The 25,065-nt window shown below is 34.9% G+C and overlaps 5 protein-coding genes across 8 annotated transcripts in view; 3 read left to right on the forward strand and 2 right to left on the reverse strand.

Moving 5' to 3' along the window:
* Nucleotides 63–4,337, forward strand: LOC18592230 (uncharacterized protein At4g37920, chloroplastic). 2 transcript variants are annotated; one of them, XM_007018831.2, is made up of 6 exons: nt 63–302; nt 722–1,119; nt 1,550–1,718; nt 2,332–2,576; nt 3,175–3,362; nt 3,759–4,337. In XM_007018831.2, the coding sequence occupies exons 1-6, from the start codon at nt 146–148 to the stop codon at nt 3,916–3,918; spliced, it is 1,317 nt and encodes a 438-aa protein (XP_007018893.2). In that variant the 5' UTR covers nt 63–145; the 3' UTR covers nt 3,919–4,337. The 2 variants fall into 2 exon arrangements, with proteins under 2 accessions (XP_007018893.2, XP_007018894.2); XM_007018832.2 differs by having other exon boundaries at nt 3,767–4,337.
* Nucleotides 5,060–10,555, forward strand: LOC18592231. Its single transcript, XM_007018833.2, has 13 exons — nt 5,060–5,447; nt 5,538–5,625; nt 5,706–5,805; nt 5,895–5,968; nt 6,062–6,133; nt 6,274–6,351; nt 6,678–6,802; nt 7,003–7,075; nt 7,798–7,859; nt 7,941–8,321; nt 9,215–9,317; nt 9,710–9,919; nt 10,207–10,555. Exons 1-12 carry the CDS (start codon nt 5,365–5,367, stop codon nt 9,908–9,910), a joined length of 1,440 nt encoding a protein of 479 aa, XP_007018895.2. The 5' UTR covers nt 5,060–5,364; the 3' UTR covers nt 9,911–9,919; nt 10,207–10,555.
* LOC18592232 (uncharacterized protein DDB_G0290685) lies at nt 10,744–12,826 on the reverse strand. 2 transcript variants are annotated; one of them, XM_007018836.2, is made up of 3 exons: nt 12,431–12,826; nt 12,056–12,213; nt 10,744–11,405 (listed from the first exon to the last, which is right to left on the reverse strand). In XM_007018836.2, exons 2-3 carry the CDS (start codon nt 12,182–12,184, stop codon nt 10,941–10,943), a joined length of 594 nt encoding a protein of 197 aa, XP_007018898.2. In that variant the 5' UTR covers nt 12,185–12,213; nt 12,431–12,826; the 3' UTR covers nt 10,744–10,940. The 2 variants fall into 2 exon arrangements, with proteins under 2 accessions (XP_007018898.2, XP_007018897.2); XM_007018835.2 differs by having other exon boundaries at nt 10,744–11,411; nt 12,431–12,823.
* On the reverse strand, nt 14,356–16,963 carry LOC18592233 (ABSCISIC ACID-INSENSITIVE 5-like protein 3). Its single transcript, XM_018125637.1, has 3 exons — nt 16,099–16,963; nt 15,913–15,984; nt 14,356–14,573 (listed from the first exon to the last, which is right to left on the reverse strand). The coding sequence occupies exons 1-3, from the start codon at nt 16,888–16,890 to the stop codon at nt 14,493–14,495; spliced, it is 945 nt and encodes a 314-aa protein (XP_017981126.1). The 5' UTR covers nt 16,891–16,963; the 3' UTR covers nt 14,356–14,492.
* LOC18592234 (transcription factor TGA7) overlaps nt 24,033–25,065 on the forward strand; it is a 6,121-nt gene continuing 5,088 nt past the window's right edge. The window contains exon 1 of one of the 2 annotated variants that reach the window (XM_018125848.1): nt 24,033–24,276. The gene's annotated coding sequence lies outside the window, so the exon portion shown is untranslated. The remainder of the gene's footprint in view (nt 24,277–25,065) is intronic. The other variant, XM_018125849.1, reaches the window with a different exon arrangement.

Raw genomic sequence — 25,065 nt, forward strand, 5'->3', positions numbered from 1 at the left:
CCAGTTGCAACCTTGTTAAAATATCAGCGTTTTTTATTTTTTTGGCCGAGTCTAAAACCTTAAATTGGAACTCTAAAACCCTGCCAGAACTTTGATAATTTCTTCCTGTTATTAATTAATAAAATTAAAATTTTAATCTTTTTCCATGGAGTTGGCTAGTGCAAGTCGTCAAGCTTGTTGTTGGTTGCCGGTGAGATTAAAATCTTCTAAAGCTACAAGTTATGGGTCTTCTTCTGCTTCGCTTTCCTCCACTAAAAATTCAAATTCATCTCGGATTCGTTGTTTGTCTTCGAAGTTCTCAAGTAAGATACTCTTTTGTAACTTATAATTTGCAACGGCAGGTTATTAACCTAGTGCTTTCTTTGCTGTTTCATCTCTCTTTCTCGGTTGTCCTGCTTATATGAATTGGGTTAAACCAGGAGTTTAGTATAATAATAATAAGTAACTGCTGAAGTATTCTATGATGATTTGCTCAATGTTTTTTTTGTTGGGTCACATTTATTTTCTTTGGTGCTTATTGGGTATGTTTTGGTTTCTTGAATTTTTACCATTTTTTTAAAGTCCTGTAGTTATTAACGTTGCCGATAAAAAAGAATTGGGAACTTTGGTTAGCATGATGGTTTGGGAAAGCTTCTTTGTTAGGAACTTCTTTAGTTCTTGAAAAGATGTATATATTATTCTTAGGCCATTTGTCTAACAGATAACTGTCATGAAATGGCAGGTTGTCCTGCATTGGTTGTTAATCAGGTGAGGCTGCGGCGGCCTCTTGCTGCAGTTGTTGGTGATAAAACTGCAGTGCCAAATGATTGTGATGGAGAGCAGGTTGCAGGTCTGGATTCTTTTGATTCCTCACCTATTAATGATGACGTCAATGAGGATGAAAAAGGTAGTGTTGAGGGCTTGGATAACAGTAAAATGATCAGAGTTTGTGACAAGTTAATTGAAGTTTTCATGGTTGACAAGCCCACACCGACGGATTGGAGAAGATTACTTGCTTTCAGTAAGGAATGGAGCAGCATCAGGCCTCATTTCTTTAAACGTTGTCAGGATCGAGCTGATGGTGAGGCTGATCCTGGGATGAAGCATAAGCTTCTCCGACTTGGAAGGAAATTGAAAGAGGTGGGTCATGTAATTTATAATGATCTTTTGACAGCGGTATCAGTTTTCTGTATGTTCTTTTATTCAGGATTTTTATGTGGGATATTGAATCTGGAGAGTTCTTTATTCTGTATTATGAATTGATTATTTGTATTTAAATGTCTTTGAGAAAATTTCTGCTCTGACACTCTCCCTACTCTTGGATTTTGAGAGAGAGAGAAAGGGAGAGTAAGCTGCCTCCTTGTATGATGTGCACATGCTGAGCTGATCCATGTGCAGTGGAGATTCCTGGGAATGCAAATTCCTTATATCCTTTGGATGGCAGTGTTCATCTTATTGAGATAAATTGCTTGGCGATATTTAAATAATTGAGGCATGTCTGATGCATCCTGCTCTTGTTTTTAAGTTCATGCTGATGTCGTAGTGATTCAGTTTGAGTTTCTGTTATTAGATCGATGAAGATGTGCAACGACACAATGAACTTCTTGAAGTGGTTAAGGGTGCACCATCAGAGGTTAGCGAAATTGTTGCTAGACGTCGTAAAGATTTTACAAAAGAATTCTTTGTGCATCTTCACACTGTAGCAGAATCATATTATGACAATCCAACAGAGCAAAATGGTAAGGCAGGATGAAAGAATGATATTTTTATCAATGCTATATTACTAGTTTGTAATATAAACTTTTAGTGTGTACCATGTTCTATTATATGCCTGACAACATTAACAAATGTGTTAGGTTGTATATTTATAAATTGAAACTCTTTTAGCTATGTTTGCTTCTCTTTCATTTCTCCAACAAAGAAAGTGCTAATTTGTAATGCTAGCAAGTCCAAGCCTTCTCTTTGCTAAAATTGGCCACTGGATAACTACAGAATCACACCCCCTTCTCAATAGTCAGACACAATAAATCCAGGATCATCACTTTCTGAAGGCCACAAATGAGTTGAGTTTCTGGTTTCCAGTGCAATATGGGTTGGCACCATTGAACTGAACAAGGGTAAAAAAAACTCAACCTCGAAGCCAAAATCCACCTTGATCTTGGATTTTATATACCTAGCTGATGCATTTGTTGGAGGGCAAGGCCTTAATAGGCCATTACTTTACCTAAATTCAATGTGGAAAAAAATTCACCTTGGCCTGTGATTAGAACATTTATTTCATATACTTATTATTTTATGCTGTGCAGAGATTGATGAAAACATTCCTTTTATTTATTTGTTTCTATATGGCAGCTCTGGCAAAGCTTGGGAATACATGCTTGGCTGCTGTACAAGCTTATGATACTGCAACTGAAAGCATTGAAGCAATTAATGCAGCAGAGTTGAAATTCCAAGATATTATCAATTCTCCTTCTCTAGATGTTGCTTGTCAGAAGATAGATAGTTTGGCTGCGAAAAATCAACTTGATTCAGCATTGATGCTAATGATCACAAAAGCTTGGTCAGCTGCCAAGGAATCTAACATGACAAAAGATGAGGTAACTGTTTCTGACTTCAGGGGGGAAAAGGCCCTCCTTCTGCTCTGCATAATCATATTATGGATCAGCTAGATGTAGTTCTAGTTTTTTGACTCAGGGGAGACTGCACCCTGAAGAACCTTAGGGATGATCTTATGAATTATTTGAGCAATTCATCAGATTAGGGGAAGAAAATTCTCCAATGGACCAAAAATTTGAATTCCTCATCTGGTTGAAAGAATTGGGAGATAGAGAAGAGATGTTAGATGAAGAGAAAGGGAAAAAGGATTATATTTTGATAAAATGTGGAAGAAATTAGAAATTCTAAGCGGTGTAACAAAATGGTCAGTCATGAGAAACGAATTGATGTACTTGGCTGCCTGAATTATGACCTTTGCCTGTTACTATTCATTTTCTTTTCTATGTTCTGTTCTGTAAAAATGATGGTATAGAAAATTATTGATGAATTCTGGCAGTTCTAGAATTTCTTATAGATTCAACAGGATAGGCTCATTTAAGCACCAGCAGCCAATTGTTTTAAAAAATGAATGTTATGATTAATTACCAGGAGTAGGATGCTGCTTTGAAATATCTTACAAACTTATTTTATGAATTGCAGGTAAAAGACATATTGTACCACTTGTATATGACTGCAAGAGGTAATCTACAGAGACTCCTGCCAAAAGAGATTAGGATTGTGAAGTATCTACTTGAAATTGAGGATCCTGAGGAGCGATTGTGTGCCCTAAATGATGCATTTACACCAGGAGAAGAACTTGAAGGGAAGGATGTGGACAACCTTTACACGTAAGTCTATTGCTCTGAATTAATTTTTGTCAAAATCTAGTACATCTGTGAATTAGGCTTTGCATTGCATTGTGAAAGTCCTTTATCTTCCAAAGCTAGGGTTTCAGGCTCTGCTGTTTATACTTTCCACCTTGTGAAAGTCCTTGAGATTGCACTTTCCAAGGGTATATATGGTGGAGAGTGATGCACAAAGATTCAGCTGAACATGATGGGTTGGGTTAGTAGTTATCCCAAAGAAAAAGAAAAGAATTGGTTGCCTGGATTTCTTATCATTTACCTAAACAGACTATGGACAGAAGCTCAACAGTGGACTTAAAAGTATCTTTTAAATTTGTTTTATTCTTTTCTTTAGGCTAATTTTGGTGCCTTGTTTAACTTTTTGTGATGAAATGTTAGGACTCCAGAGAAGCTCCATACCTTGATGAGAGCCGTGGTGGATGCGTATAATTTCAGCCAGGAAGGCACTCTCCTAAGGGAAGCTAGAGATTTGATGAATCCAAAGATAATTGAAAAGCTGGAGGAGTTGATAAAGGTCGTGGAAAGAAACTTCATGTGACATGGAGCTAAGTCATACTTGTCAATAGCTCTACATATGCTTCTTGGTTCAGAGATGACAATCTTTGAGTCTGACTTGCTCTTGCGAATCTGAATATGAGTGGCAACTCTAGTTTCATGGTTTGCTTTTCTGCAAGATGGAATCTATGAGACCACATGGTTCATGGCTTGAGCAGCGACTGTGCTTGTACCTCAAAGCTTTAATCCAGTGTTACTTCCCCACAAATTTTTGCAAAAGGAAGTATAGTCTGAGATGTGAACCTTCAAACATCTTAGAGGTGTGAATGTTCTCCTGCTGATGTTGATCATGTTGTAGTCCTAGAAATTTTAATCACAATTTATAGTATAACTTGTTAATCAGTTTTTGTATGAATTACAGTAATCATCTTATTCATTACATGATATATTGCGTACTGAGTAGTCTCTCTCTCTCATTTTCCAATACCTCTGTCCACTGCAAAGAGTGTTTTTAATTTAGGATATTTCTTCATATTTTTTATGCATTAGTAATTTGCCATTTCTGGGCATCATCGCACAGCTGCGAGGTGGCTTCCTTATTGCATATGCACCCATTTAGACAAGCAAAAGAATCTAACATGTACCTCCTTTAGTCACCATAGAAGAAGCACATCATGCGTTTTTGCAATAGCAGATAGATTTTGTTCAGAAAGAACAAGCTTATCGAAGGCCAAGAAAGGACTTGTTCTAAGAAATTGATGAAGTCGAGACACCTGACCTATAATCACGTTGTTTTTATAAAAAAAATTATAAAATAAATAATAAAATTATTAACTAAACAAGATAATTTAAGAGCAAAGGAAATGATGAGATGTTTTATATTGTTTATTTGTGTTCTTAATTTTTTTTTAAAAAAAGAGGGGAATAAATGATACCATCGAATATAATTATTTTTTATTCATTTCATAAGTTTTAAATTTAAATTCACTCTCTTCAATTTGCAAAAGAACAAAACAAAAAAGCCTAATTTTACATTCTATCAGTCTCTTTTACTTATTTCGCCCGTGTCCATATGCCAATTACTAAATCTCAACAATAAAAAATATATAATTAAATAAAATCAAATTACATCAGCAATTTATATATTGTTATCAGGTTTTTTTTTTTCACTGGAATGAAGCAGCTATACGTAAACCAATATACACGGTAACACGTGAAAGTTAAACGGCGTCGTGTTCGAGTTGGACTCTTCTCCAGCATGATACGTCTCCGGTGGTGACTCATCATACACCGTCCTTTCCTATCTCAGCTCAACCTCTGCTACGCTTTTCCCTTCGAGACAAAGAAAAAGGAAAAGGGAAATCTTTCCGCCTTGATTCGCATTATTATGTTTTGTTGTCAATCCAACACTACTTTTCGTTTTCATTTTAACTCTTTTTAGGGATTTCGATTTTCGGATCTTTTGATGAAGACGACGGTTTTAATTTAGATGATGTCCAAAAAAGCCAGCAACTGCGCTATTTGCGACAATTCAAATCGCGCTTCTATTTGCGCCGTTTGCGTCAATTACAGGTAGAAAAAGAAATCTTCGGTATAAACTTCATTGAATTTGCCTTTTGAGCTGTTAACTTTTTTGTTGTTTTGATGAACTCTTCTTTGCAGATTAAATGAGTATAATTCTTTGTTGAAATCTTTGAAAAGCCGTCGTGATTTTTTATACTCAAAATTAGACGAAGTGCTTGCTGCAAAGGTTCCATTTCTTTCACTTAATTAAACTTTTTTTAATTCCTTTTTCGAGTTTTGTTTAATTATTATTTGTGTTATTATTAGAGGAAAGCTGATGATCAACTCAATTGGAAAATTCTTCAAAACGAGAAGCTAACTGACTTGAAAGAGAAGCTTCGTCGCAGTAAAGAACAATTAGCTCAAGGTTTTGATGCTTTCTCCTTAGTTATTATTCATAATTTCTATTCATGTTAGTTGTAATTAGACTTATTTTAAATGATGCTTTATTTATAGGGAAGGCTAAGATTGAGAGAGTGTCTTACGACTTAAAGGTTAAGTATGGAGTGCTTGAATCCGCTCGTGGCATGGTACTAACTTTGTCTCATTTTGTTTCTTCATGAGAATCTGGTTTTTAAGTTGTATGAACGATAACTATAGGCATTATATTTTTCTCTTTGCAGTTGGAAAAGAATCGCGTAGAAAAGCTCGAGAAGTTCTATCCCAACCTTATCTGCACACAGAGTTTGGGGCTTGTAAGAACTGCCTGTTATTGATGTTTTGTTATTTTTGAGAATTTAGATTTATGTTTGTGTTGGGTTCTTGGTTTTTCTAGTCTATTAGAATGTCTTTATTTATCTAAAAGTTGTGACTTAATGCATTTCCTGAGTTGCAGATGGCAATTACCTCAGAGCGTCTTCACAAGCAGTCTGTGGTCATAAAACAAATATGCAAATTGTTTCCCCAACGCCGGGTATGTGCTATGAAAAATTTGTTTTGATCCCATATAGTGACTGGTGACTATTAAGTGTGCTTGATATGCTTCTTTTAGTTAACAACCATTTCTTGATGATCTTAATTGATTATGTAAGTTACGGAAATTTAACTGAAAACCTAGAGTGATATTTTGCTTTTACCTTCAGTTAACAACGTAGCTAATGTGGTTACGATGAGGATATTTAGCCCAAAAAGCTTATATGCCTAGTTCCCCTGCCCTTCCCCTTTCCTATTTGAGGCACTAAGCCTCCTAGTTTAAATCATGTTGCTTTTAAGTAAGCTAAATGGGTTCAATTTTCACAGGTAAATTTAGATGGTGAGGGAAGAGATGGATCTTGTGGTCAGTATGATCTGATTTGCAATGTTGGCTTACCAAGAGGGCTTGATCCACACTCTGTTCCATCCGAGCAGCTTGCTGCCTCATTAGGGTAATGTTTTTGCTTATTTTTATAAGGCTATAAGACCACAATACCCCTGCTATAATTATTTTCACCTCATTGGGTAATATAACATTGGGATACTTCCTTTGGCCTTCCCTATGTTTTAAATGTTAATCATTATCTAAGTTATTTAGTACTATGAGTTTTTATTTTCTGACACTTTGATAATCCATATGATTTGAATACAGATACATGGTGCAACTTCTTAATCTTGTTGTTCATAACTTGGCTGCTCCTGTACTTCATAACTCAGGTTTTGCGGTAAGAACGAAGAATTGATTACACCTGTATGCTATTTCTAAAAAATATCTTGAAAATTTTTGTTTTGGATTTCTTTGAATCTTTTGAGTTTTTGAGTTTTCTAGTCATTTGCATTTCCCATGGGTAATCTTCAAGAGGTCTAAAAATGCAAATCGTAATGAATAATTACTAAACAAAATTACCATTCTTTAAGACGGTGTTGGTAAAAGAATAGATCGTTCTTTTTATGCATTTTATTAAGCATTTCTAAGAGTTTTTTTTTTTTTTTGTTAATGTTTGAAATGTAGTTCATTTTGCAAGGTCTACTCAAAAATATCTTTTCATTTCGATTAGGATGACTTGCATCTTTAAAATTTATTGATTACAGTACAAAATTATTTGCATTTCATTTTCAACAACCTTCTGCTTTCCAGAATGAATTTCAAAGAATTCAAATTTCGTGACTTTTTTATGCTGAAAAGCATTATGACGGTTGTTCTTCCTTCAAATGTTCTTTATGTTTTTGTGCTGGTGATTATTTCTTTAAATATGTTAGTTTTCCATTGTTTGCTTCTGGTGGTGCAAAATGTCTACTAGCAACGATGTTTTGGAGATATTTCCCCTTTTCAAGTTCTGCTGTTTCCCATAGAAGGATGTTGGTTTCAATAACGATAAACAAGCAAATTGATTGCATGCAAGATATCTATTATTGTTATGCTCATCATATTATAGTTTTATCTCAGGGGTCTTGCTCACGGATATGGCAACGAGATTCTTATTGGAATGCACGCCCTTCTTCTCGAAGGTGTCTAACTAGAAATGTTAATTAACATGGCTGACCAAGGCTTTTCTCTTATGGGACTGAATATGGGTTTGTGTTTTGCAGCAATGAATATCCACTTTTTATACCGCGCCAAAATTATTGCTCTACTAGTGGGGATAATTCATGGACAGATAGAAGCTCTAGTAATTTTGGTGTCGCTTCAATGGAATCCGAGAGAAGGCCCCGCCTGGATTCATCTGGAAGTAATAGCTTCAATTATTCTTCTGCCTCTTCTCACACTGTTGAAACACATAAGGACTTGCAGATAGGGATATCTCTTCTGAAGAAAAGTGTTGCATGCATAACAGCTTTCTGCTATAACTCACTCTGTTTAGATGTTCCTACTGAGGCATCTACCTTTGAAGCATTTTCTAAATTACTGGCCACTCTATCTTCAACCAAGGAAGTGCGATCTGTTTTTTCCTTGAAAATGGCTTGTTCAAGGTATATCCTGCCTTCTATTTCTGATCTATGAACTGAATCATCATTTAAGTTGTACTAGTCGGAAAATTTTGAACTACAAAAACAACTGGTTTTAGGTGCTCTTCAATAAGACTTAAGGGGGAAAAATATTTGTATAGTTATTTTCAGATGGTTCTTTATGTTCTAAATTGGTCTTCCTTTACAAAGTAGACTTTGAGAAATTTATAGCTAAATTTGGAAGTCTCAGGAGTTGGATTCATGAATGAGCCATTTGAATTTCTCGAATGAGAAGACAGTCAGATATCTTGTAGGAAGAGTTTGAATGTCACCATACATACTGAAACAAAATTACTGTGCTTCTTTTCCAATGTCTTTATCAGTTGATTAGTAACCCTTTGATTTTAGGATGCACCATATTCCCCACTTCTAACTTGCTTCAAGTAAACAGATCACCAACATATTGATTATAAATGGTCTGAAAGGCATCTCTTGGGTAGGATATGAATTATTTTTTTCCCCTTCTAATTTTGGTAAAACTGAATTTCATTTGATTTTTAGCTCTTTCATTTATCAAACCTACTCACAGCTAATTTAAATTAGCATTTCACCAATTGTTATTTGTTTGGTCTTGTCAAAGTAGAAATTGTCTTGATAAGCCTTCAAAGACAAACTGTTTTGAGTCTCTTGTACCGTGGAGGGAGCTGAGCTTGAACTGATTTGATACTCAGTTCTATAAAATCCTAGTTTCTGGCTGGTGATGAATCTATCGTACAAATATGTTGGCATGATGAGTATGAGAACAACTGTTGTTTATTTTATATTTGCTGCTCTCTTTGTACACGTTCACCTGTGGCATGTATGTATATATTTTGGATTTCATAGTTGTTCATTGTGCTTATCTTTTGGATTTTCAGGTCAAGTAAGCAAGCTCAACAACTTAACAAATCTGTATGGAATGTCAATTCTGCCATGTCATCAAGCATGTTATTGGAGAGTGCACACATGCTGCCTTTGACGGTATAAAATTGCCTTTGACTTTGTTCAACTGAACCTTTTGAGATTTTAGCTTGTTGACTTCTCACCATTGTACATTCTATTCTATCTACTTTTCTGTCTTTTTATCTTTTGTTGCTGTTATCATTGGGGAGGTAGAAGTTTTGGAAAAATATGACTAAAATATATTCTACAACTCAGCTGTTGCCATTCAATTGAAAGGCATTTGCATGGTTGGATCATTTCTTGATTTTTATTCTAGCTTTGGTAGTGAATTTATATGCTTTTCCAATTGTTATCTCCACTTTTACAGAGATTGTAATAACCACGATTGATGAGATTGGTTTTGGACTGTATCTTGGAAGCTTGATGATTTGAATAAACAATTATGATTTTGTTTTACGTTGACCTTGCAGAAAAACCTCTCTGATCATAACCTTCCAAGTTCAGCTGCCAGTTTTCTTTTTGCCACTGAGATGCCTGATATTGGGAAGAACGAAAGCCTTATTGAAGAATGGGATCTTGTGGAGCATCCAACATTTCCCCCTCCACCGTCACAAACAGAGGATGTTGAGCATTGGACTCGAGCCATGTTTATTGATGCCACAAAGAGATGACCGGTGCTTGTAAGTGACACATTGCATATGCAATCTAGTAAAGTCTTGAGTTATGATATGTTAGCAGTATGTATCTCAGGCCAATGATTTTCTTTCATCATGAAATCTGAAGAAACACAGCTTTAAACCAAACAAAACCGTGGTGTTAAGCATTAACATTGCAGAGGCCATTCTTATAGAAGAGATCATATCTACCAAATGTGATGTAGAAAAGGATAATTTGTTTGGTCATCTCAATAATTGATTGTTGGTTTTTCTCTTAACAGATGATTTTCTTCTGTGTGTTTAATTGATAGGTTCAAGGAAGAGGATATGCTTACCAAAACAAATGCTGGGGGGTAGGATTGGCATTTACAATATGTTTAATGCGTGGCCTTGTGTTAAATGTAAATAGCTAGAGATTATGTCAGGCAGTGATTTGTAGATATAATTATAGGTAAATTGAGATCTTCTTTTTCCTATTTTCCATGGAAAAAGAAATAGTAGAAAAAAATTATTCAACAAAAATTACATTGATATTTATATTACAGGTTAGCTTTGCTTTTCCAGTTAAATTTCTTTCCCTCTGCTCAGATACAACACGGTGTTGCTTCGATTTCTGTATTTAATTTAAATATAATTATTAATTTATCTTTTCAAATTTAATATTATTATTGTTAGTGTAGTGATATTTATTGGAATTCTAGAGGAGAAAGAGAAACTTTAATCTCCTCAGCCAGTTCTAGGGTCCGTTCTCGGATAAAATATATGACGTAATAGTGCTTATAAAATTAAATAAGAAAGTTATGTGTTCTATCAGTTTCTAGCTATAAAGTCCTAATCATAAAGTATAATATTGTGATTGGCTTCAATGCCAATTAAACATGAAATTTCAAAGTTGTCTAAACATGCATATATGAACGAAAATTGAAGTCATCAATTGTTGTCCCTCAATAGTTAAAGCTTAAGCTACATGAAATAAAACTGTGGTTAAAGAACTCAGTTTGCATTATTGAAGCAACAAAAAGAAGCAGGTCTCAAAAGTGTATAACTACTTCTTCCTCTTCTTTGGTGGCTGAACAGGCTCTTCTTCATCCTCTGCCTCTTCTTCATCTTCGGGCTCTTCATCTTCTACAATTTCTTTCTCCTCCTCGTCGCCACCTTCATTGTCTTCATCATCATTCTCATCATCCTCCGGGGCATCATCATCATCCTCATTCCGGTCGTCATCATTGCCATTTTCCTCTTCTTCCTCTTCTCCATTCTCTTCTCCAGCACCGTTTGCCCCTCCTTCAGTTCCCTTCTTGGAGTCGCCATTTGCGTCATTGGGACTGTTCCCATGATCAGCTCCTCCTCCCTCTTCATCGGAAGGGTCCTCTTCTTCACCTTCTCCATACCCACCATCATCATTGTCTTCATCTCCATCTCCCTCAGCATCAACCGGTTCACATTCACGTCCACCCAAATAACTTTCTCGGTTTTTTCCTTGGGTTGCTATCAACAGCTCAATAAGATCCTGAAACTATTAAATCAATTTAATCTTAGCAGTTACATTAAACCGACACAATGGAAAGCGAAGCGGTCCAAAACAAACGATGATCCTTGTTTATTGGGTTTTTTTGGGCTTCTTTCTTGATGACTAACATGGGATGGGCCTTTGATCCAAGGCTTACTGGGCTAATCAAACATGCAAAGATTTTCTTCCGGATTTTAACGTTAGACTATTACATATATATTCATATTATATGCAGGGTTGAACGTGGTCCACGATGAATAAAATATATATGCATACATGAAAAGGATTTTTTTTTCTTTTTTTTTAAGAAAATATTTTTAAGAAAAAGAAATATTTTCTTTACACAAATAAAGTAATAGTTAAAAGATATCGGTTTTGACATGAGAATAAATTTTGTCACATTAAAAAATAAGATAAGATAATCAATGGTGGGCCCGCAAAGAATCACACTCACGGAACTCAACAGAACTTACATAAACCGAATCTATGTTTCTATTTCAGTTCCGAACGTGTACACTTCACCAACAACAGCGCAAGTTAGCATGCTAAAAAAAAAAAACCTAGTACTTACCCAAAAAAAAATCCAATGTAAATTACAGACACTTAAACATAACGTTGATTTTTTCAGGAATTAAGATTCGCAAACTTACTCGTGGTGAAAGAAGCTGCCCAGCTTGAAGCGTAACCAAGGAGGCGAGTAGCGTAAGCAGCGTTCCCCATGCGGACGTTAGCAAACCCTGGTTGAACATCAACTCGATGTTACCTTTTTTAGTCTCCATTTGTACGGCACACAGAAAAAAGAAACCCCCTGCGTAGGGACAGCGACAGTAAATCAATCAATTGACCGTTAGATCTGATAAACCGTTATCTCAACCGTCAGATCTACGCAGTTTTGTTCCAAAAAGGAAGAACAAAACTACTAAAATAGAGAAGACATGGGGATATACATATATGCATGTCTCGCCGGAAACAGTTAACGTTAGTTAAAAGAAAACGACAAAAAAGGAGCAGAAAAAAAAGCTTACCTGAAAAACTCTGGGTGTTTTGGAAATTTTCCGGGGAAGGTGAGGAAAATGTAAGAAAAAACGAGAGAAAATTCAGAGTGGGGGTGCAGTCGTGCAAGAAAAGAAAAGGAATTGCGAAGTTTCTAAAGAGAAAGACATGGCAAAGGGTACTTTGAAAAGAACGGGGGACGATATAGATCTAAGGCTGCTTTATGCTACAACGTTAACAAGGTTCTGATTGGACTTTTGTTTCAATGCCAGCCGTTTGATAATGATCATGTGGAGAAGGAAGGAGAGAAGGGTTTCTTCTTTTTTCTTTTTTACGTGAAAGCTTTGAGTCAATGTTAGGGTAGACAAACACACGGGGCAAGGTACAGTGGAAATTTGAAGTAAGAGTAGAGAGAGAAAGTAAGAGCAGAGCCAAAAAAAAGAAAAAAGACTTAAAGAAATGAAGTCTTTGTTAGTTTATTTTATTATTTGGTTGCTTGGGAATAGGATTCGATATAACTGCACGTTTGGTTGGTCATTCCTCCTCTTTCTCCCTTTATTCTTATACTTCCCTTTATTTTTGAAATGATAAATACTTTTATTTTTTTTTTATTTTTTCAGACCTTTGTCATATTGAGAATATTCAAGTTCAATTAACAGCTAAGTTTGGTATTTCATCCGTTTAAATTTATCATGTGACTTAAACACTACTTCTTCAAATTAAATACCCTTTAATTAGATTAAATTAATACCCTAAGATCATACTATATGATTGGTATATATATTTCTACACCTAATTCTTTTTTTTTCTTTAGTTAAGGAGGGAAAAGAAAATATCTAGTACAGCATGCAAATAAGAAATAGAGTGAACGTGGTGAAATGTAATTAGATTAGAGAAAGTTAGTTCTTAATTCCCTCTTTGATCTCTTCTCTTTTCCTTTTTTGAAGAGATGAGAAATTAAAGCAAAGCATATTAAAAAAAAAAAAAAAGGAGCTCAGCTACGCATACATGAAGTAGAAATGCCATTGGCATTTGTTCCAAAGACTCATTGGCTGACGATATTATTCTTCCTCGGACCCACCCCCTCACCCCAAGCTTGGATTCCTGGTCGTACGTTCTATTCAAATGAGATTGCTCCACGCCTTACAACATATTCTGCTAACTTTTTGGTTCCATATTTCCTGTATAAAAGGGAGTACATCATGCTGTACAGTGTGGGAGGGTCCATCTAAGCCGTATAGAGAAATTTGACAGTTCATGATTTTGCAAACAAAACTGATGAAAAGAAGTGTAATGATAATGAATGCCCATTTTGGGGTCAGAAGAAAACTGTTTCAATAATCATTTTGAGTGCCATGGACCTCTGGGAGAAGATGTTTGGTTAGGTTAATTAGTACATCCTTTGTTCCAATATATATATATATATATATATATATATATCTATTAGTGCACAGACACTTTTGGCCAAAAAAAGTTTTGATAGTTTTGTTTTTAATTAGTAAAATGGAACAGATGATAAGGGAAAGAAACAAGTATAAAATTTGGACCTTAACTCTGAAAACAGATGTCATATATATTTATAACAATTAATTAATTACTATATCAAATTTGGGACGATACCATGATCACAACAAAAATGATGGATATTCATACAAATATATTTTTGGCATATTCTGTACAGGATATGCCACTGGAAATTTGGGGTGATTGAATTATACTTGAATGGTACATATGGACAAATTATTATGGTGAGATTAATTGAGAGGTATGAGAGTATAAACTAGAAGAAAAACATAAATGATTGATCCATTTTTACAGTATTTTTTTTTCTCTTTTAAATTCTGGTAAATGCTGTTTGCATGCCAGGAGCAGTCTAATTTAACCAATTAATTGTAATATTCAACCTTATTGGACCAAAAAGGATATGAGTCAATATGTCCAACATTGAATGTGTAGGGTAAATTCAAGAAAAGGAAAGCTCACATTAATGCAATCTAAAAAAAAAATTAATTTCTATGTCAATCTAAAAGAATAATGAATAAATAGAATAAGCTTATGATGACCAGAAATTGGCCAAGGATGGACAAAATTTTGCTAAAATGAAGCTGAACTGGTACGCCGCAGCTGGTACTTGGGCTGAGCATTTGTATTCGAGGACAAAAGCATATTCACTTCCTGTTCAAACAAGTACAATTAAACGAGTGGTTCTGACTGTTTAATCTTTCCCACCTTTCTATAGATGCTAAAAACTGTAAATCTTTTACTTCCAAAACTAAGTACATACCTTCACTTGCATATTTTTCACAGCTTTTTAAGAGATTACCTCAAAAACAACAACAACACACAAGTCTGTTATATGCTCCGCTACTAACATATGGAGATATGATTGGCTAAGGCTACTCTAAATCTTCCCTTCAGGAAGAGCCTTCATTTCTATCTCAAACAAGTTAATTGAAGTCTATAGCCAAGCTCTTTTAGCTAGCTACTCCTAACATGTTGGAACGAAATCTATGTCTGGCATCTGTGCAAATAACTTTTGATTTTCTGCTGTGAAACAATATACCAACAGAAATTAAAAGAAACACCAGCCCCTGGAGTAACCTATGTTCATAAGTTTCCTGGCCATCCCATCAACCTAAAAGAGCTGTCAGTTTCTCATGAATTGGTTGACTGCATAGGCATAGCTAATCAGAATTGAACTGATAGCCAGTAAGTAATATGAACCCATTAATTTTTATTCCATCAACAAATATTATTCTATGCCCATTCAGTTTTTTTTTTTTTCTTGGTACATGCGAAATTCTTAATATTGTGCCAAATTTTTGTGGGGGAATCTCTATGACCTTGTCTTCAAGAACAAGGCTTTAAAAAGTTAGTGGCTAGTAGGGTATGAAATGGGCTAAATTCCCTTGATTTCAAACTTGTAATAGGTGAAAAGAGTTGACACTGGACAAGGCCTTGAAGTCATGCAAACTTTGCTGCATATTCTCAAAGCTCTAAGGGAGAACAATTCTTTGAAAATCCTGAGAACATAAATTAATAAACCCCATATTTTAAGAACAAATCTGAGGGTGAACATAAAATTGTTCCCAGAACAAGACATACCTTATTATCTCTTAGATTTTTGTTAAATTCATCAATGGTTAACATAATCTGTTTCATTACTTCGTAAATCAGGAAGACAACGAACAAAGTTAGACAGAAATTCTCTACTCTAAAACTGTAAAATCGAGCTATGGCCATATGCTTATACCACTATCCAAGCCAAGAACATTGTTCATGATCCTATGATAGCAAGCTTGCTAAAAGCATTGTACGGGCAAAACAGTACTAAGACAGTGAAGATAATGCACACGGTATGCAATGATAAACCAAGACAATAGGTGCCTCGATTTGCTTTCATAAGAGTCATAACCGCATTGCAAACTGTGATTAAGATGCTTAATTAAACACTAACTTGAAAGAAATGCTTGAAGCATATACTTTCTTCACAAAAAAGATTCGAGTAAGGTACCTTCTGCCTTTTGAGCCAGCTGTTCATTTTCCTCAATTGATCTACTTCAACCTCCAATTGATTGGTATAAGCCTATGATACCAAACAAACAGATAAGTATTATTTGGGCTACATATATTCACTTTATTTTTCACTCTTCTACATCTCTGAAACGAAGAATTCATAAGAGATTTCGCGTATATCAACCTGCTTCCTTGCCCTCGACCTTGCTGCTGACTCACGGTTCTTGATCATCCTCTTCTGTCTTCTCTCAATAGTTTTCTCCATCACATCTGAACATCTGCGCTTCCTCGCAGTAGTCGCCTGAGAATCCTGAGATGTTGCTGACATCGCAGTCAGCATTGTCATAGCCAGTTGGTTCTTCGGGTACCCAACGTCTACAACTTGGCCTTCATAAACTGATGAGTCTGGAACATTAAAATTTGAATCCATCATTGTCATTTGTTGTTGTTGCTGCTGCTGAACGGTAGCCATTTGGAACTGCAGCCAATCAGCCTGTTGTGAAACTACAGCCATTGGATCAATTGCCATAAATTGTTGTGGATCAAGGACACCATTTTGACTGGCAGTGTTAATAACACCGGCGCGAACAAGAAAATCCTCAAGCGTTGTTTCTCCAAGCGTCAATTGCTGTTGAACAAATTGGTTATCCATTGCATTGACGTTGCCATGATCAACAATTTCCTTCCAAACCTCATCGACCGTTTTCTTACGCAATGTTCCGTTCAAATTGAAATTCCCAAGAACGAAAGAAGCAGACGATGACGAAGAAGAAGGGTTTTGCACCAACTGTCCTTCAACAGCTATCACACTTTTCAGCAACTCATCCAAATTCATAGCATTCAAAGGCTTGCCTATGTTCCCCAGCTGGCTTTGCACCTCATCAAAAGTGAGGTTATATAGAGAACTCTGTCTAGCCAGAGGCGGAAATCGTTGCCCCCGAGCTCTATCTGGAGACATCATAAATCTATCTCCCATTCACCAATCAATCAATAAAATCACAATGTAATCAACATTTCCAAGGAAAAAACAACTCTTTTTTTTGTCTCTAGATCAATAACAGTTCAAACCATCGAGCAGTATAATCTTAATGATCCAATATCCAGATCCCAGCTAAGTTGACTAATCACACACTATCACTTAAAGGAAAATATTGGACTGGAAGGAATTTAAATACAGTTTCAAGTAAAGAAAAACAGTGACATATAACCACCCAAAAAAAGGAAAGAAAATACAGGGTTTGTGAAGAAAATGGTGAGAGTAGATGGCTGTTGAGAAGTAATATCTGAACCGCCAGAAAGATCGAAGAAGGCGTTGGAAACGATCTGGCAGATGTGGATTTGTTGAGGAGAATCCTATTTTTAGAGTGCGGGCGTGAGAGAGAGAGAATGAGAAAAGATTACTCATCTAAACAGCCAGACCTATTTTCCTTGCTAATTTGGTGGGATATCTATAGAGATGAGACTCCCAAAAAATAATCAAGACCCAACCAAGTAGTATCAAACTACCAAGCTCATTTTATTTCATCAAACTCTCTTTGTGTGGGTGGGTGCTGTTCCAATTTTCAGAGGGGGAAATGAAACCAACAACTGATTTGACCGTTAAGGTAGTTATTTCTGGAAGTTCTTGGCGGTGGAGGATCTTTCTCATGTACTGGAGAGCCAATCCGCTATTGACATCTTGCCCGGGGCATGAAGTTTGGCTTCACCTTAATGACGATTATACCCCTCCATTTGTTCCTGGGCCCAAGCCCACTTCTTCCAGACTAACTCGAGAGTTAAGATTCGTTTAGACCTTGTTGTCACCAGCCAAGCCCAGTTCAAGATTAAATCTCGGGTTTTGTTTGTATTTCTGGATTCAAGACAACGGACAATATGTCCACTAGAAAACATAAAATGATAAAGCTTAAATTCAGACAAAAAGATAAGGGAGCATGCCCTAGAAGCGAATGGAATGATTTATATCTAATAAATTATAAGTGATAGATTCGAGTCTTGTTAAACGAATAAAACGATCTTATGATTTACGAAACGAAAGAGAAATATATTTCTCGACTTTTATTAAAGAAGTGAAAATGGGGAGTAAAGGGAGAGAATGACAAAAGTTATACATACATCCCCTAAATGCCAATCTGGTCCCAAAATTTTGGAACAGAAGTGAGTGCCCCCATGCGTTCTTACAAAGCAGGCGTTGTGGACAAAAGTAGAGGGCATTTGACACTAAAAAAACCCTTTGATGGACAGGTGCTCCCCTAGACTTTTTGGATTGTGGCCAAAGGAAATCTAACCAAGATTGACAGAACTGAAAGGTTGACACTACAATCGAATGACGCCCTTTCAAATTTGCCAAGGACCGATCGAATGAGAGAGTGACATTTCAGTTTGACGAATCCTGAAGAAATAAAATAAAATTTGGTGGGACTTTTACTACACCAATGCTCGAGGGCTGCCCTATAACAAGGTGACAATTGACAAATCCTGAGTACTAGAAAACCCTTCATTTTTATTGATTATTATTAGCCCTCTAAGCAGCAAATGCAGAGCCACCATTCTGCGTTGGCACGTGAGAGAATATTCCCCACTCTTTGAGTGTTTATTGTTAATGGTTACGTTTCAAACTCAAGAATCCTTTTCCAATTCTGGGATACCCCCCATGGGGAATCTAAGTGGCTTTGCCACTTTTCCAATTGCATGCACTTTCTAGACTTTTAGGCCACGCCACCTGAGGGAAAGAAAAATGATAGGAAAAAGCAATTCCAGTGGCTTCAAATCTTTCCTTGTTTTCAAGCCACCAAATGTAGCATAGACATAGAATAGTATTCATGGAGACATGAAGGACACATGAAAAACGAATATTGAAATTAAAAAAATAACATAAAAATATAAAAACCCAATGCAGAAGAATCAAACCAAACATAATTATTGATTACTTTCTCTATGCCTTGGATTGTGTCATATTGCAGCATATATAGCTTTCTTTATACTTGATACCTTGTGTGGAACTTTAGATATTTGTACAGCCACTTATATTCTGTACTTTTTTCCCATCAAACAGGAGAATAAAACCAAAGGTTCACCTATCTTTTTTTGGTTATTTTGTGTTCATTATGAACATAACTTTCATTACAAGGTTAATTAGTTGTTTGTAATGCTTTTCTTTTCTTTTTTTTTTTTGAATGGCAAGGGAGTATTATTAATCAATGCTAGGAAGAGCAATTACAAAGGGGAACTGTAAGACGCAGTTCTTGTAAAAAGACAAGCTTTTGGAGCAGAGCATTAAAACATAAAAGAAACAGCCATACAAAGGATGCCATTCTACCTAACAGTCGTACAAGACAGAAGATGGCAGCATAACAAGCATATCCGAGGTTCCATTGTTGACAAACAGAAGTCTATGTATGCAAAACTTTTTGTTGAATGGAGAAGAAAGAGTGATTGCCAAGCTCTTTGAAGAGAATTTCCTTTGAAATTGTTTCATTTGTTCTGCTGAAAAGTGAGACTTGCATATGTATAATTGGTAGCTAGCTAGCTAGCTAGCTAGCTACGTACCTCTCTCCTTGGAGCTCATTTCCAAAACGCAATTCCAGGCATAATTAGAGCTGGAAAAATAAATTAATTATGAGGTGATGAGATTTTAAAAAGGTTGAAAACATTTCATTTTATTAAAAAAACAAAAGAAGAGACGTCTAGTGGAGAATTTTTCGATCCTGTGGTCTCATCACCCAATATCCAATTACATCAAAATGTTCCACAAACCCATTGCTTTGTGACAGCAAAGTTGTGCACCTTTAATTCATATATATACATATATACACTATGATTTTTCCTTTTTTAATAGAAAACATAAACAAAAATTATTTTGCATTTAATAATTCGTTGGTTGTTTTTAAAATGTTTTTAATTTAAGGATTTGACGTGTTTAAAGAGTAGACTACAATTGCAGGATTGCACTTAAACATTTGATTCAATGAGAAATATGTTTTGTCTGCAAAAAAAACAGATTCGAATATTTTTTTTAAATAAATGAAATGAATTAATAAAGTGTAATTGAAGATGAATATAAGGTGAAAAAGAACAGTAATATTTTGTGATTGTCATAAATAGGTGGAAAGAAAAGGTACAAACATAAGGTGGCTTTGGAAGATGGTGACAAAGGGATTGTTGGTTCATATGTTCTTCTTTTCCATCCCTTCCTTGGTGTTAAGTAATTTTGTCGTTTATTTATTATCGTTCCTCTCCCTGATAATGATTTTGTTATTGCCACTTGGGAATAAAATCGATTCAAAGAATCCTCTAGCTAGCATGCCAGTGGTTTGGTACACTATGGGTGTACTTTGTGAAGATTTTTTGCCTTTAGAATATATACATATACATGTAAATGTTTGTTTATTTATTTATTTACCCTTTTAACAAGTGATGGGGCAGAAACTTGTCCAGATTAGCCCAAAATGCCTTTATTTGTCAAATTGCTCCGAAAAGGAGATTCATTTTCACCAATTTTTTTTAAAGTTATCTTATGTTTGGTAAGCAATGATATTAAAAGACCACTTAGAATATTCCATGAGTAATGGGAGGTAGCAAGGAAAGGGAGTTGCCATTGCCCATTAGCTCACAGGAAAAAGGAGAGAAAGAATCCAAAAACTTCCCACCTCAAAGCATAAAAGAAAAAGTGAAGTCACTTCCGCATGACCTAATTTTCAATGGTGGATGTCTTTAGCTCTCTGTGGACACAGATTCTCTCTCTCCCTCTCCCTCTCCCTCTCCCTCTCTCCATAATCTTAGCTTAATAAAAAGAGAAGGCAAAGTACACCAGGAACTCATTTTATTCAAAAGGTGCTTTGATTAGTAGTAATTTTAATTATTAATAATAATGATGTTGAGATTTTTTTTATAACTAATTAAAAAAGCCCACATATCCCACATCTCAGTGCTCATCTGCCTAGTGGCAATCATGTACAAAAAGCATGCATTAGAAATAGCCAAATACCCAGCGTCATGCATGGCCACTTGGCAATGTTATTTTCTTTGTTTTTCTTAGTTTATTATGCCCTTGTGCGAGTTGACACAGCATTAATACCTTTCTTTCACTTGAGTTTGGTATCTCCACAGCAGAATCTAAACTAGAATATACTTCAAAAACCAACTGCTCCATGACAAACATTCCATATTTCAAAAAAAAAAAAAAAAGAATCCAATATATGCAAGCATGATGATTTTAATCACAATTTCAACTAATTAAGGCTTCAAATATAGCTTTCATAACAAGTAAACATATGGATACTTATCTTGACTTATTACCTCTACTGGTTAAAACTTTTAAGCCAAGTGATTTCATGGTGTCAAATTACATGTTTGATTTGTGATTCACAACGGACATCTGTGTCCTATCTATAATAACTATAGGACAGGAAATGGTTAAAAGTAAAACCTTAAACAACCCAAAAGATGACTGGAAAGAAGAGTAAGATCACATATATCTTCATATGGATAAAAAAAAAAAAAAAACTGATGAAAGAGTGCATATGACCTACTCAGACTTGCAAGTTTCAACATCAAGAACTTTACACGAAATGCAAATGCAATTCAGACGAGGTTTCCCGCTTTTGCTACAGCTTTGGCGTGGGCTGGAAAACCCTTTAGTTGCTTTCTGTTAATGGAAAGATGGGGATTTTCACTTTTCTTGCAGCTCTTTTCTACATCTACAGGCACGGATGGCAGTCCTTTTCATTGTCCGGCCCCTTGGAGCAGGAAGAGGCGAAGGAAAAGGCTTGCAATTTGGCATTAAATCAACTATACCTGGCCATTTGGGGATAAGTAATGCATGTTTGCAACGTATTAATGTGGGTCAAGTTGTGTTAAAAGTGAGAGAATAAAAGAGTGACAGCGATGGCGGATTTATGTGCAAAATTGCTAGTTATTGATCAGAGATAATTTTGATGATGGGGTAGCCTTCTCCAACAAAAACCAAAACAAGAATGAGCTCTTTTTTATCTCCAAAATTATTGTGCCTTTGGTGATTGACCCTTGCCTGCCCTAGTTCTCGTTTTGGATTACAATCCTATCTAACTTTATATCCTTCGATAAGACTGCCCAATTTTTTACCTATACATTATACCCATGTTGTTTCTTTTTCTTTGGCGTTTCCTAATATGTGAAATGAATTTCTACACAGTTCTAATTTATTATAATTCGTTCCAATTATCATCATCATTTTATTATTATTATTTTTTATTTTGTCATTAATCAATGAATAAAACTCAAAAGATTAGATCCTGATTTGAACAAAACAATAGATTAATGTTAACGATTTTCTTTAAAAAAAATAGGCATGAAATTCCCATCAAACCCAACCACACTTTCTAACTCAAAGAAAACCCCAAAGGGGTACCTACTGAGCTCTTCAAAAGAATATAAAGAAGCAAATGTAGACGTGCACGGCCACCTCTCTCTCCCTCTCTCTCTCTCTCTCTCGCTTTAGACGCGTCGGGGCTCGAACATCTCCTGCGCCACCTAAGAGTTAAAAAAGAAGCAATCACTTTGGACGTTTTGTTATTTATAACAATTTCACACTTGAAAAATTAATTAAATTAAACTCACCTTAAAGATAAGATTGATGTTTTTTAATATAGTTTTAGTAGGAGTAGTTTGTGTCAAAATCATGTACATAATAATGTGCTTTTAGACTTGAAATTATCTCTAACTTTGGACTTTAAATTTATTAAGCAAAATCATATTACAAAAAGATATTAGACATCCAATTATTAACATTACCTTTTTATTTGCTTTGCCATATTATTGTAGAAGTCATGATTAGAACCTTGGTCCCATGCGTCTATCCCCGTTAAAAAACAGAAGATGTGTCGTGCCAAGGTCTACGGTTCCATTATTGATTTTCATGTACTCCTTATTATAAATAGTTAAAATGTCATATATGTTATTCTTGTATTACAATTTATATTTGATTTACATATAGACATATTAAAATTTAATATATTATCAATCATAATGAAAATGTTGTTTTGTAATGATGAAAAAATATTCGTTTCATGTTTATTAACACGAATTTTTTATTCGGCATAATATATAAAAAAATCTTTAAATTATTTTAAAAAATTATACAAATTTTTATTTTTTATTACATTTAATGAAAATTTTTTATTTTTATTTTAAGTCAAATAACTTATTATATTTTTATTTTGAATAAAATTAATCTTTATTATTAATAGTTGACGTAATTAAAATGTCAATTGTCATTTTGTGTCACGTGGTATACTGAAATATTATAATTGATGATAAACATAATATGTTAATGTGATATGATAATATAATCTTGTGACATTTTTCACTTTTCACATCAGTATCATATTAGTGTAATGTGAATATCAAATGACAAATGATAATTTAATTAATAAAAATTAATCAACCATTAATTATAAAAATTTATTTAAATTAAAATAAAAATATATGAATTTCATTGAATATAATAAAAGAATACAGACTTATTTAAATTTTTATAACTAATTTAAAGATTTTTTCAAATATTATGTATTTTTAATTTAATAAATTTTAAACGATAAAGACAACATGCGAATAACCTTATAATCATCTAAAACCATAAAAAAAAAAAAACTTGATTTTATACTACGCAAAAACATTTATATCACGATTTTCAATACAAATTTTCTATTTTAATAAATTGTATATAAAAGTAAAGCATATGTTGCATTATATACTAATCATATCCTGATAGATAGCAATCCTTTCAATATATATATACACCTTATCAGGGAAAAAAATGAAATGGAAAGAAGTCTTGCAAAGAGTGAGTGGCTGTCTGCTATCTGCACCAACCCAGAAACTCACCATCCAATGATTTTCCACCACGTGGGACCCCATCGGACGACAACCAGGAAATCCTGGGCTAGGGGAAGGTTCGTTAATATTTTTTTCCCCCGGAAATTGACGTCACTTGTGGACGTTAAAGGGTGACACAACTTGAGGTAATAAGTGGCGTAGGTTAAGGGAGTATGGGGTGCGTAGGATAAAAAGTTATGCGCATTTTTTCTTTCAAAGTTGTGGCATTTTCTTTTGCTTACTTATTTATATTTTTGCTGCTTTAAAGTGGGAACACTCAGACGTTAACGTTTGACTGTAGCGTTATAAAATAATATTACACATTCTTTTCTTTTTCTCTCTATTTATTAAGTATTTTTTTTTGTGGGTTGCTTTTGATTCTTTGTTTGCTTTCAAGGAGTGGTGGAAGCTGCTGTTTTACAGAAACAACAGAGCTCTTTTGAGTGTTCATTTGGGCTTTTTTTTGTTATTGAAGGAGTTACGGGTTTTGATAATTCAGTTGATCCATAAGGTTAGTCAGTAAAGTTTCTCAATTTTCAGTCTTTTTTTTTTTTCTTTTTATGGGTTTATGAGAACGATAGAAATTATGAAAGATTCAATCTTTTCTTTTTTCCCTCTTTTGATGACATTAGTTAAGTAAGTTTGTGGTCTACTAGGGTGGTGTTTGAGTTGTTGCTGATCATGTTCTTATCTTTTGATTCTTGGTAATATATGGTTGCGGCTAAATAGGAACACTTTGGTTTACTTGGTGGATGATTGTAACATGTAATTTTGGCGCCAAATTCTGGAAAGTTTTCCTTGAAGCTTAGTTTAGGAGGTGACTTGCTTTTAAAATTCAGACCATGAGCTGGTTATCTTGTATTTTAGTTCATGATTGTGAAATGAACTAATGTATACTTAACCCTTTATGTGACTGCTAGTTGATCAAACTGACACTCTTTGGGCCTTTCTTTTTGCTTGGAGGAAGATTTGGGCATAGGGATTTCTCTGTCGGCAATATTTTAAGAAGACTAGATGCATATTTTAGTGGCTTTGATTCCTTGTTTGGGCTCCGGAACTCAAAAAATGTTGATCGACAGTTTCCTCACATTCAAATTTTCATGTATAGAAAACTCACGAGGCTTGAAAATGTGGAATAGGGCTTTCTTTCTTTGAGGTTCAGAAGGGAATAGGGAACATCTTGTTAATAACCCTGCTATGTTCCTAGCTGTGTGATGTCTTATTAGATGTTACCCTAAAAGTGATGCGTAAGGTTTTTTTTTTTTGGGGGGGGGGGGGGGGTGGGGGTCTCGTACTTTTA

Source organism: Theobroma cacao, chromosome 8 (assembly GCF_000208745.1).
Source record: "Theobroma cacao cultivar B97-61/B2 chromosome 8, Criollo_cocoa_genome_V2, whole genome shotgun sequence".
Classification (NCBI taxonomy): domain Eukaryota; kingdom Viridiplantae; phylum Streptophyta; class Magnoliopsida; order Malvales; family Malvaceae; genus Theobroma; species Theobroma cacao.

Excerpts from the sequence above, each read along its gene's own strand:
- LOC18592230 (XM_007018831.2), top strand. The coding sequence starts at position 146 with ATGGAGTTGGCTAGTGCAAGTCGTCAAGCTTGTTGTTGGTTGCCGGTG. Across the intron at positions 303-721 it reads TTTGTCTTCGAAGTTCTCAA|GTTGTCCTGCATTGGTTGTT; the intron begins GTAAGATACTCT and ends ATGAAATGGCAG. Across the intron at positions 3,363-3,758 it reads GATGTGGACAACCTTTACAC|GACTCCAGAGAAGCTCCATA; the intron begins GTAAGTCTATTG and ends ATGAAATGTTAG.
- LOC18592231 (XM_007018833.2), top strand. The coding sequence starts at position 5,365 with ATGATGTCCAAAAAAGCCAGCAACTGCGCTATTTGCGACAATTCAAAT. Across the intron at positions 6,134-6,273 it reads GCACACAGAGTTTGGGGCTT|ATGGCAATTACCTCAGAGCG; the intron begins GTAAGAACTGCC and ends CCTGAGTTGCAG. Across the intron at positions 8,322-9,214 it reads TTGAAAATGGCTTGTTCAAG|GTCAAGTAAGCAAGCTCAAC; the intron begins GTATATCCTGCC and ends TTGGATTTTCAG.
- LOC18592232 (XM_007018835.2), bottom strand. The coding sequence starts at position 12,184 with ATGGAGACTAAAAAAGGTAACATCGAGTTGATGTTCAACCAGGGTTTG. Across the intron at positions 11,412-12,055 it reads GGCAGCTTCTTTCACCACGA|TTTCAGGATCTTATTGAGCT; the intron begins GTAAGTTTGCGA and ends TTGATTTAATAG.
- LOC18592233 (XM_018125637.1), bottom strand. The coding sequence starts at position 16,890 with ATGGGAGATAGATTTATGATGTCTCCAGATAGAGCTCGGGGGCAACGA. Across the intron at positions 15,985-16,098 it reads GGTCGAGGGCAAGGAAGCAG|GCTTATACCAATCAATTGGA; the intron begins GTTGATATACGC and ends TTGGTATCATAG. Across the intron at positions 14,574-15,912 it reads GCTGGCTCAAAAGGCAGAAG|GAAGTGAATATGCTTTTGTC; the intron begins GTACCTTACTCG and ends TTGTTTGAACAG.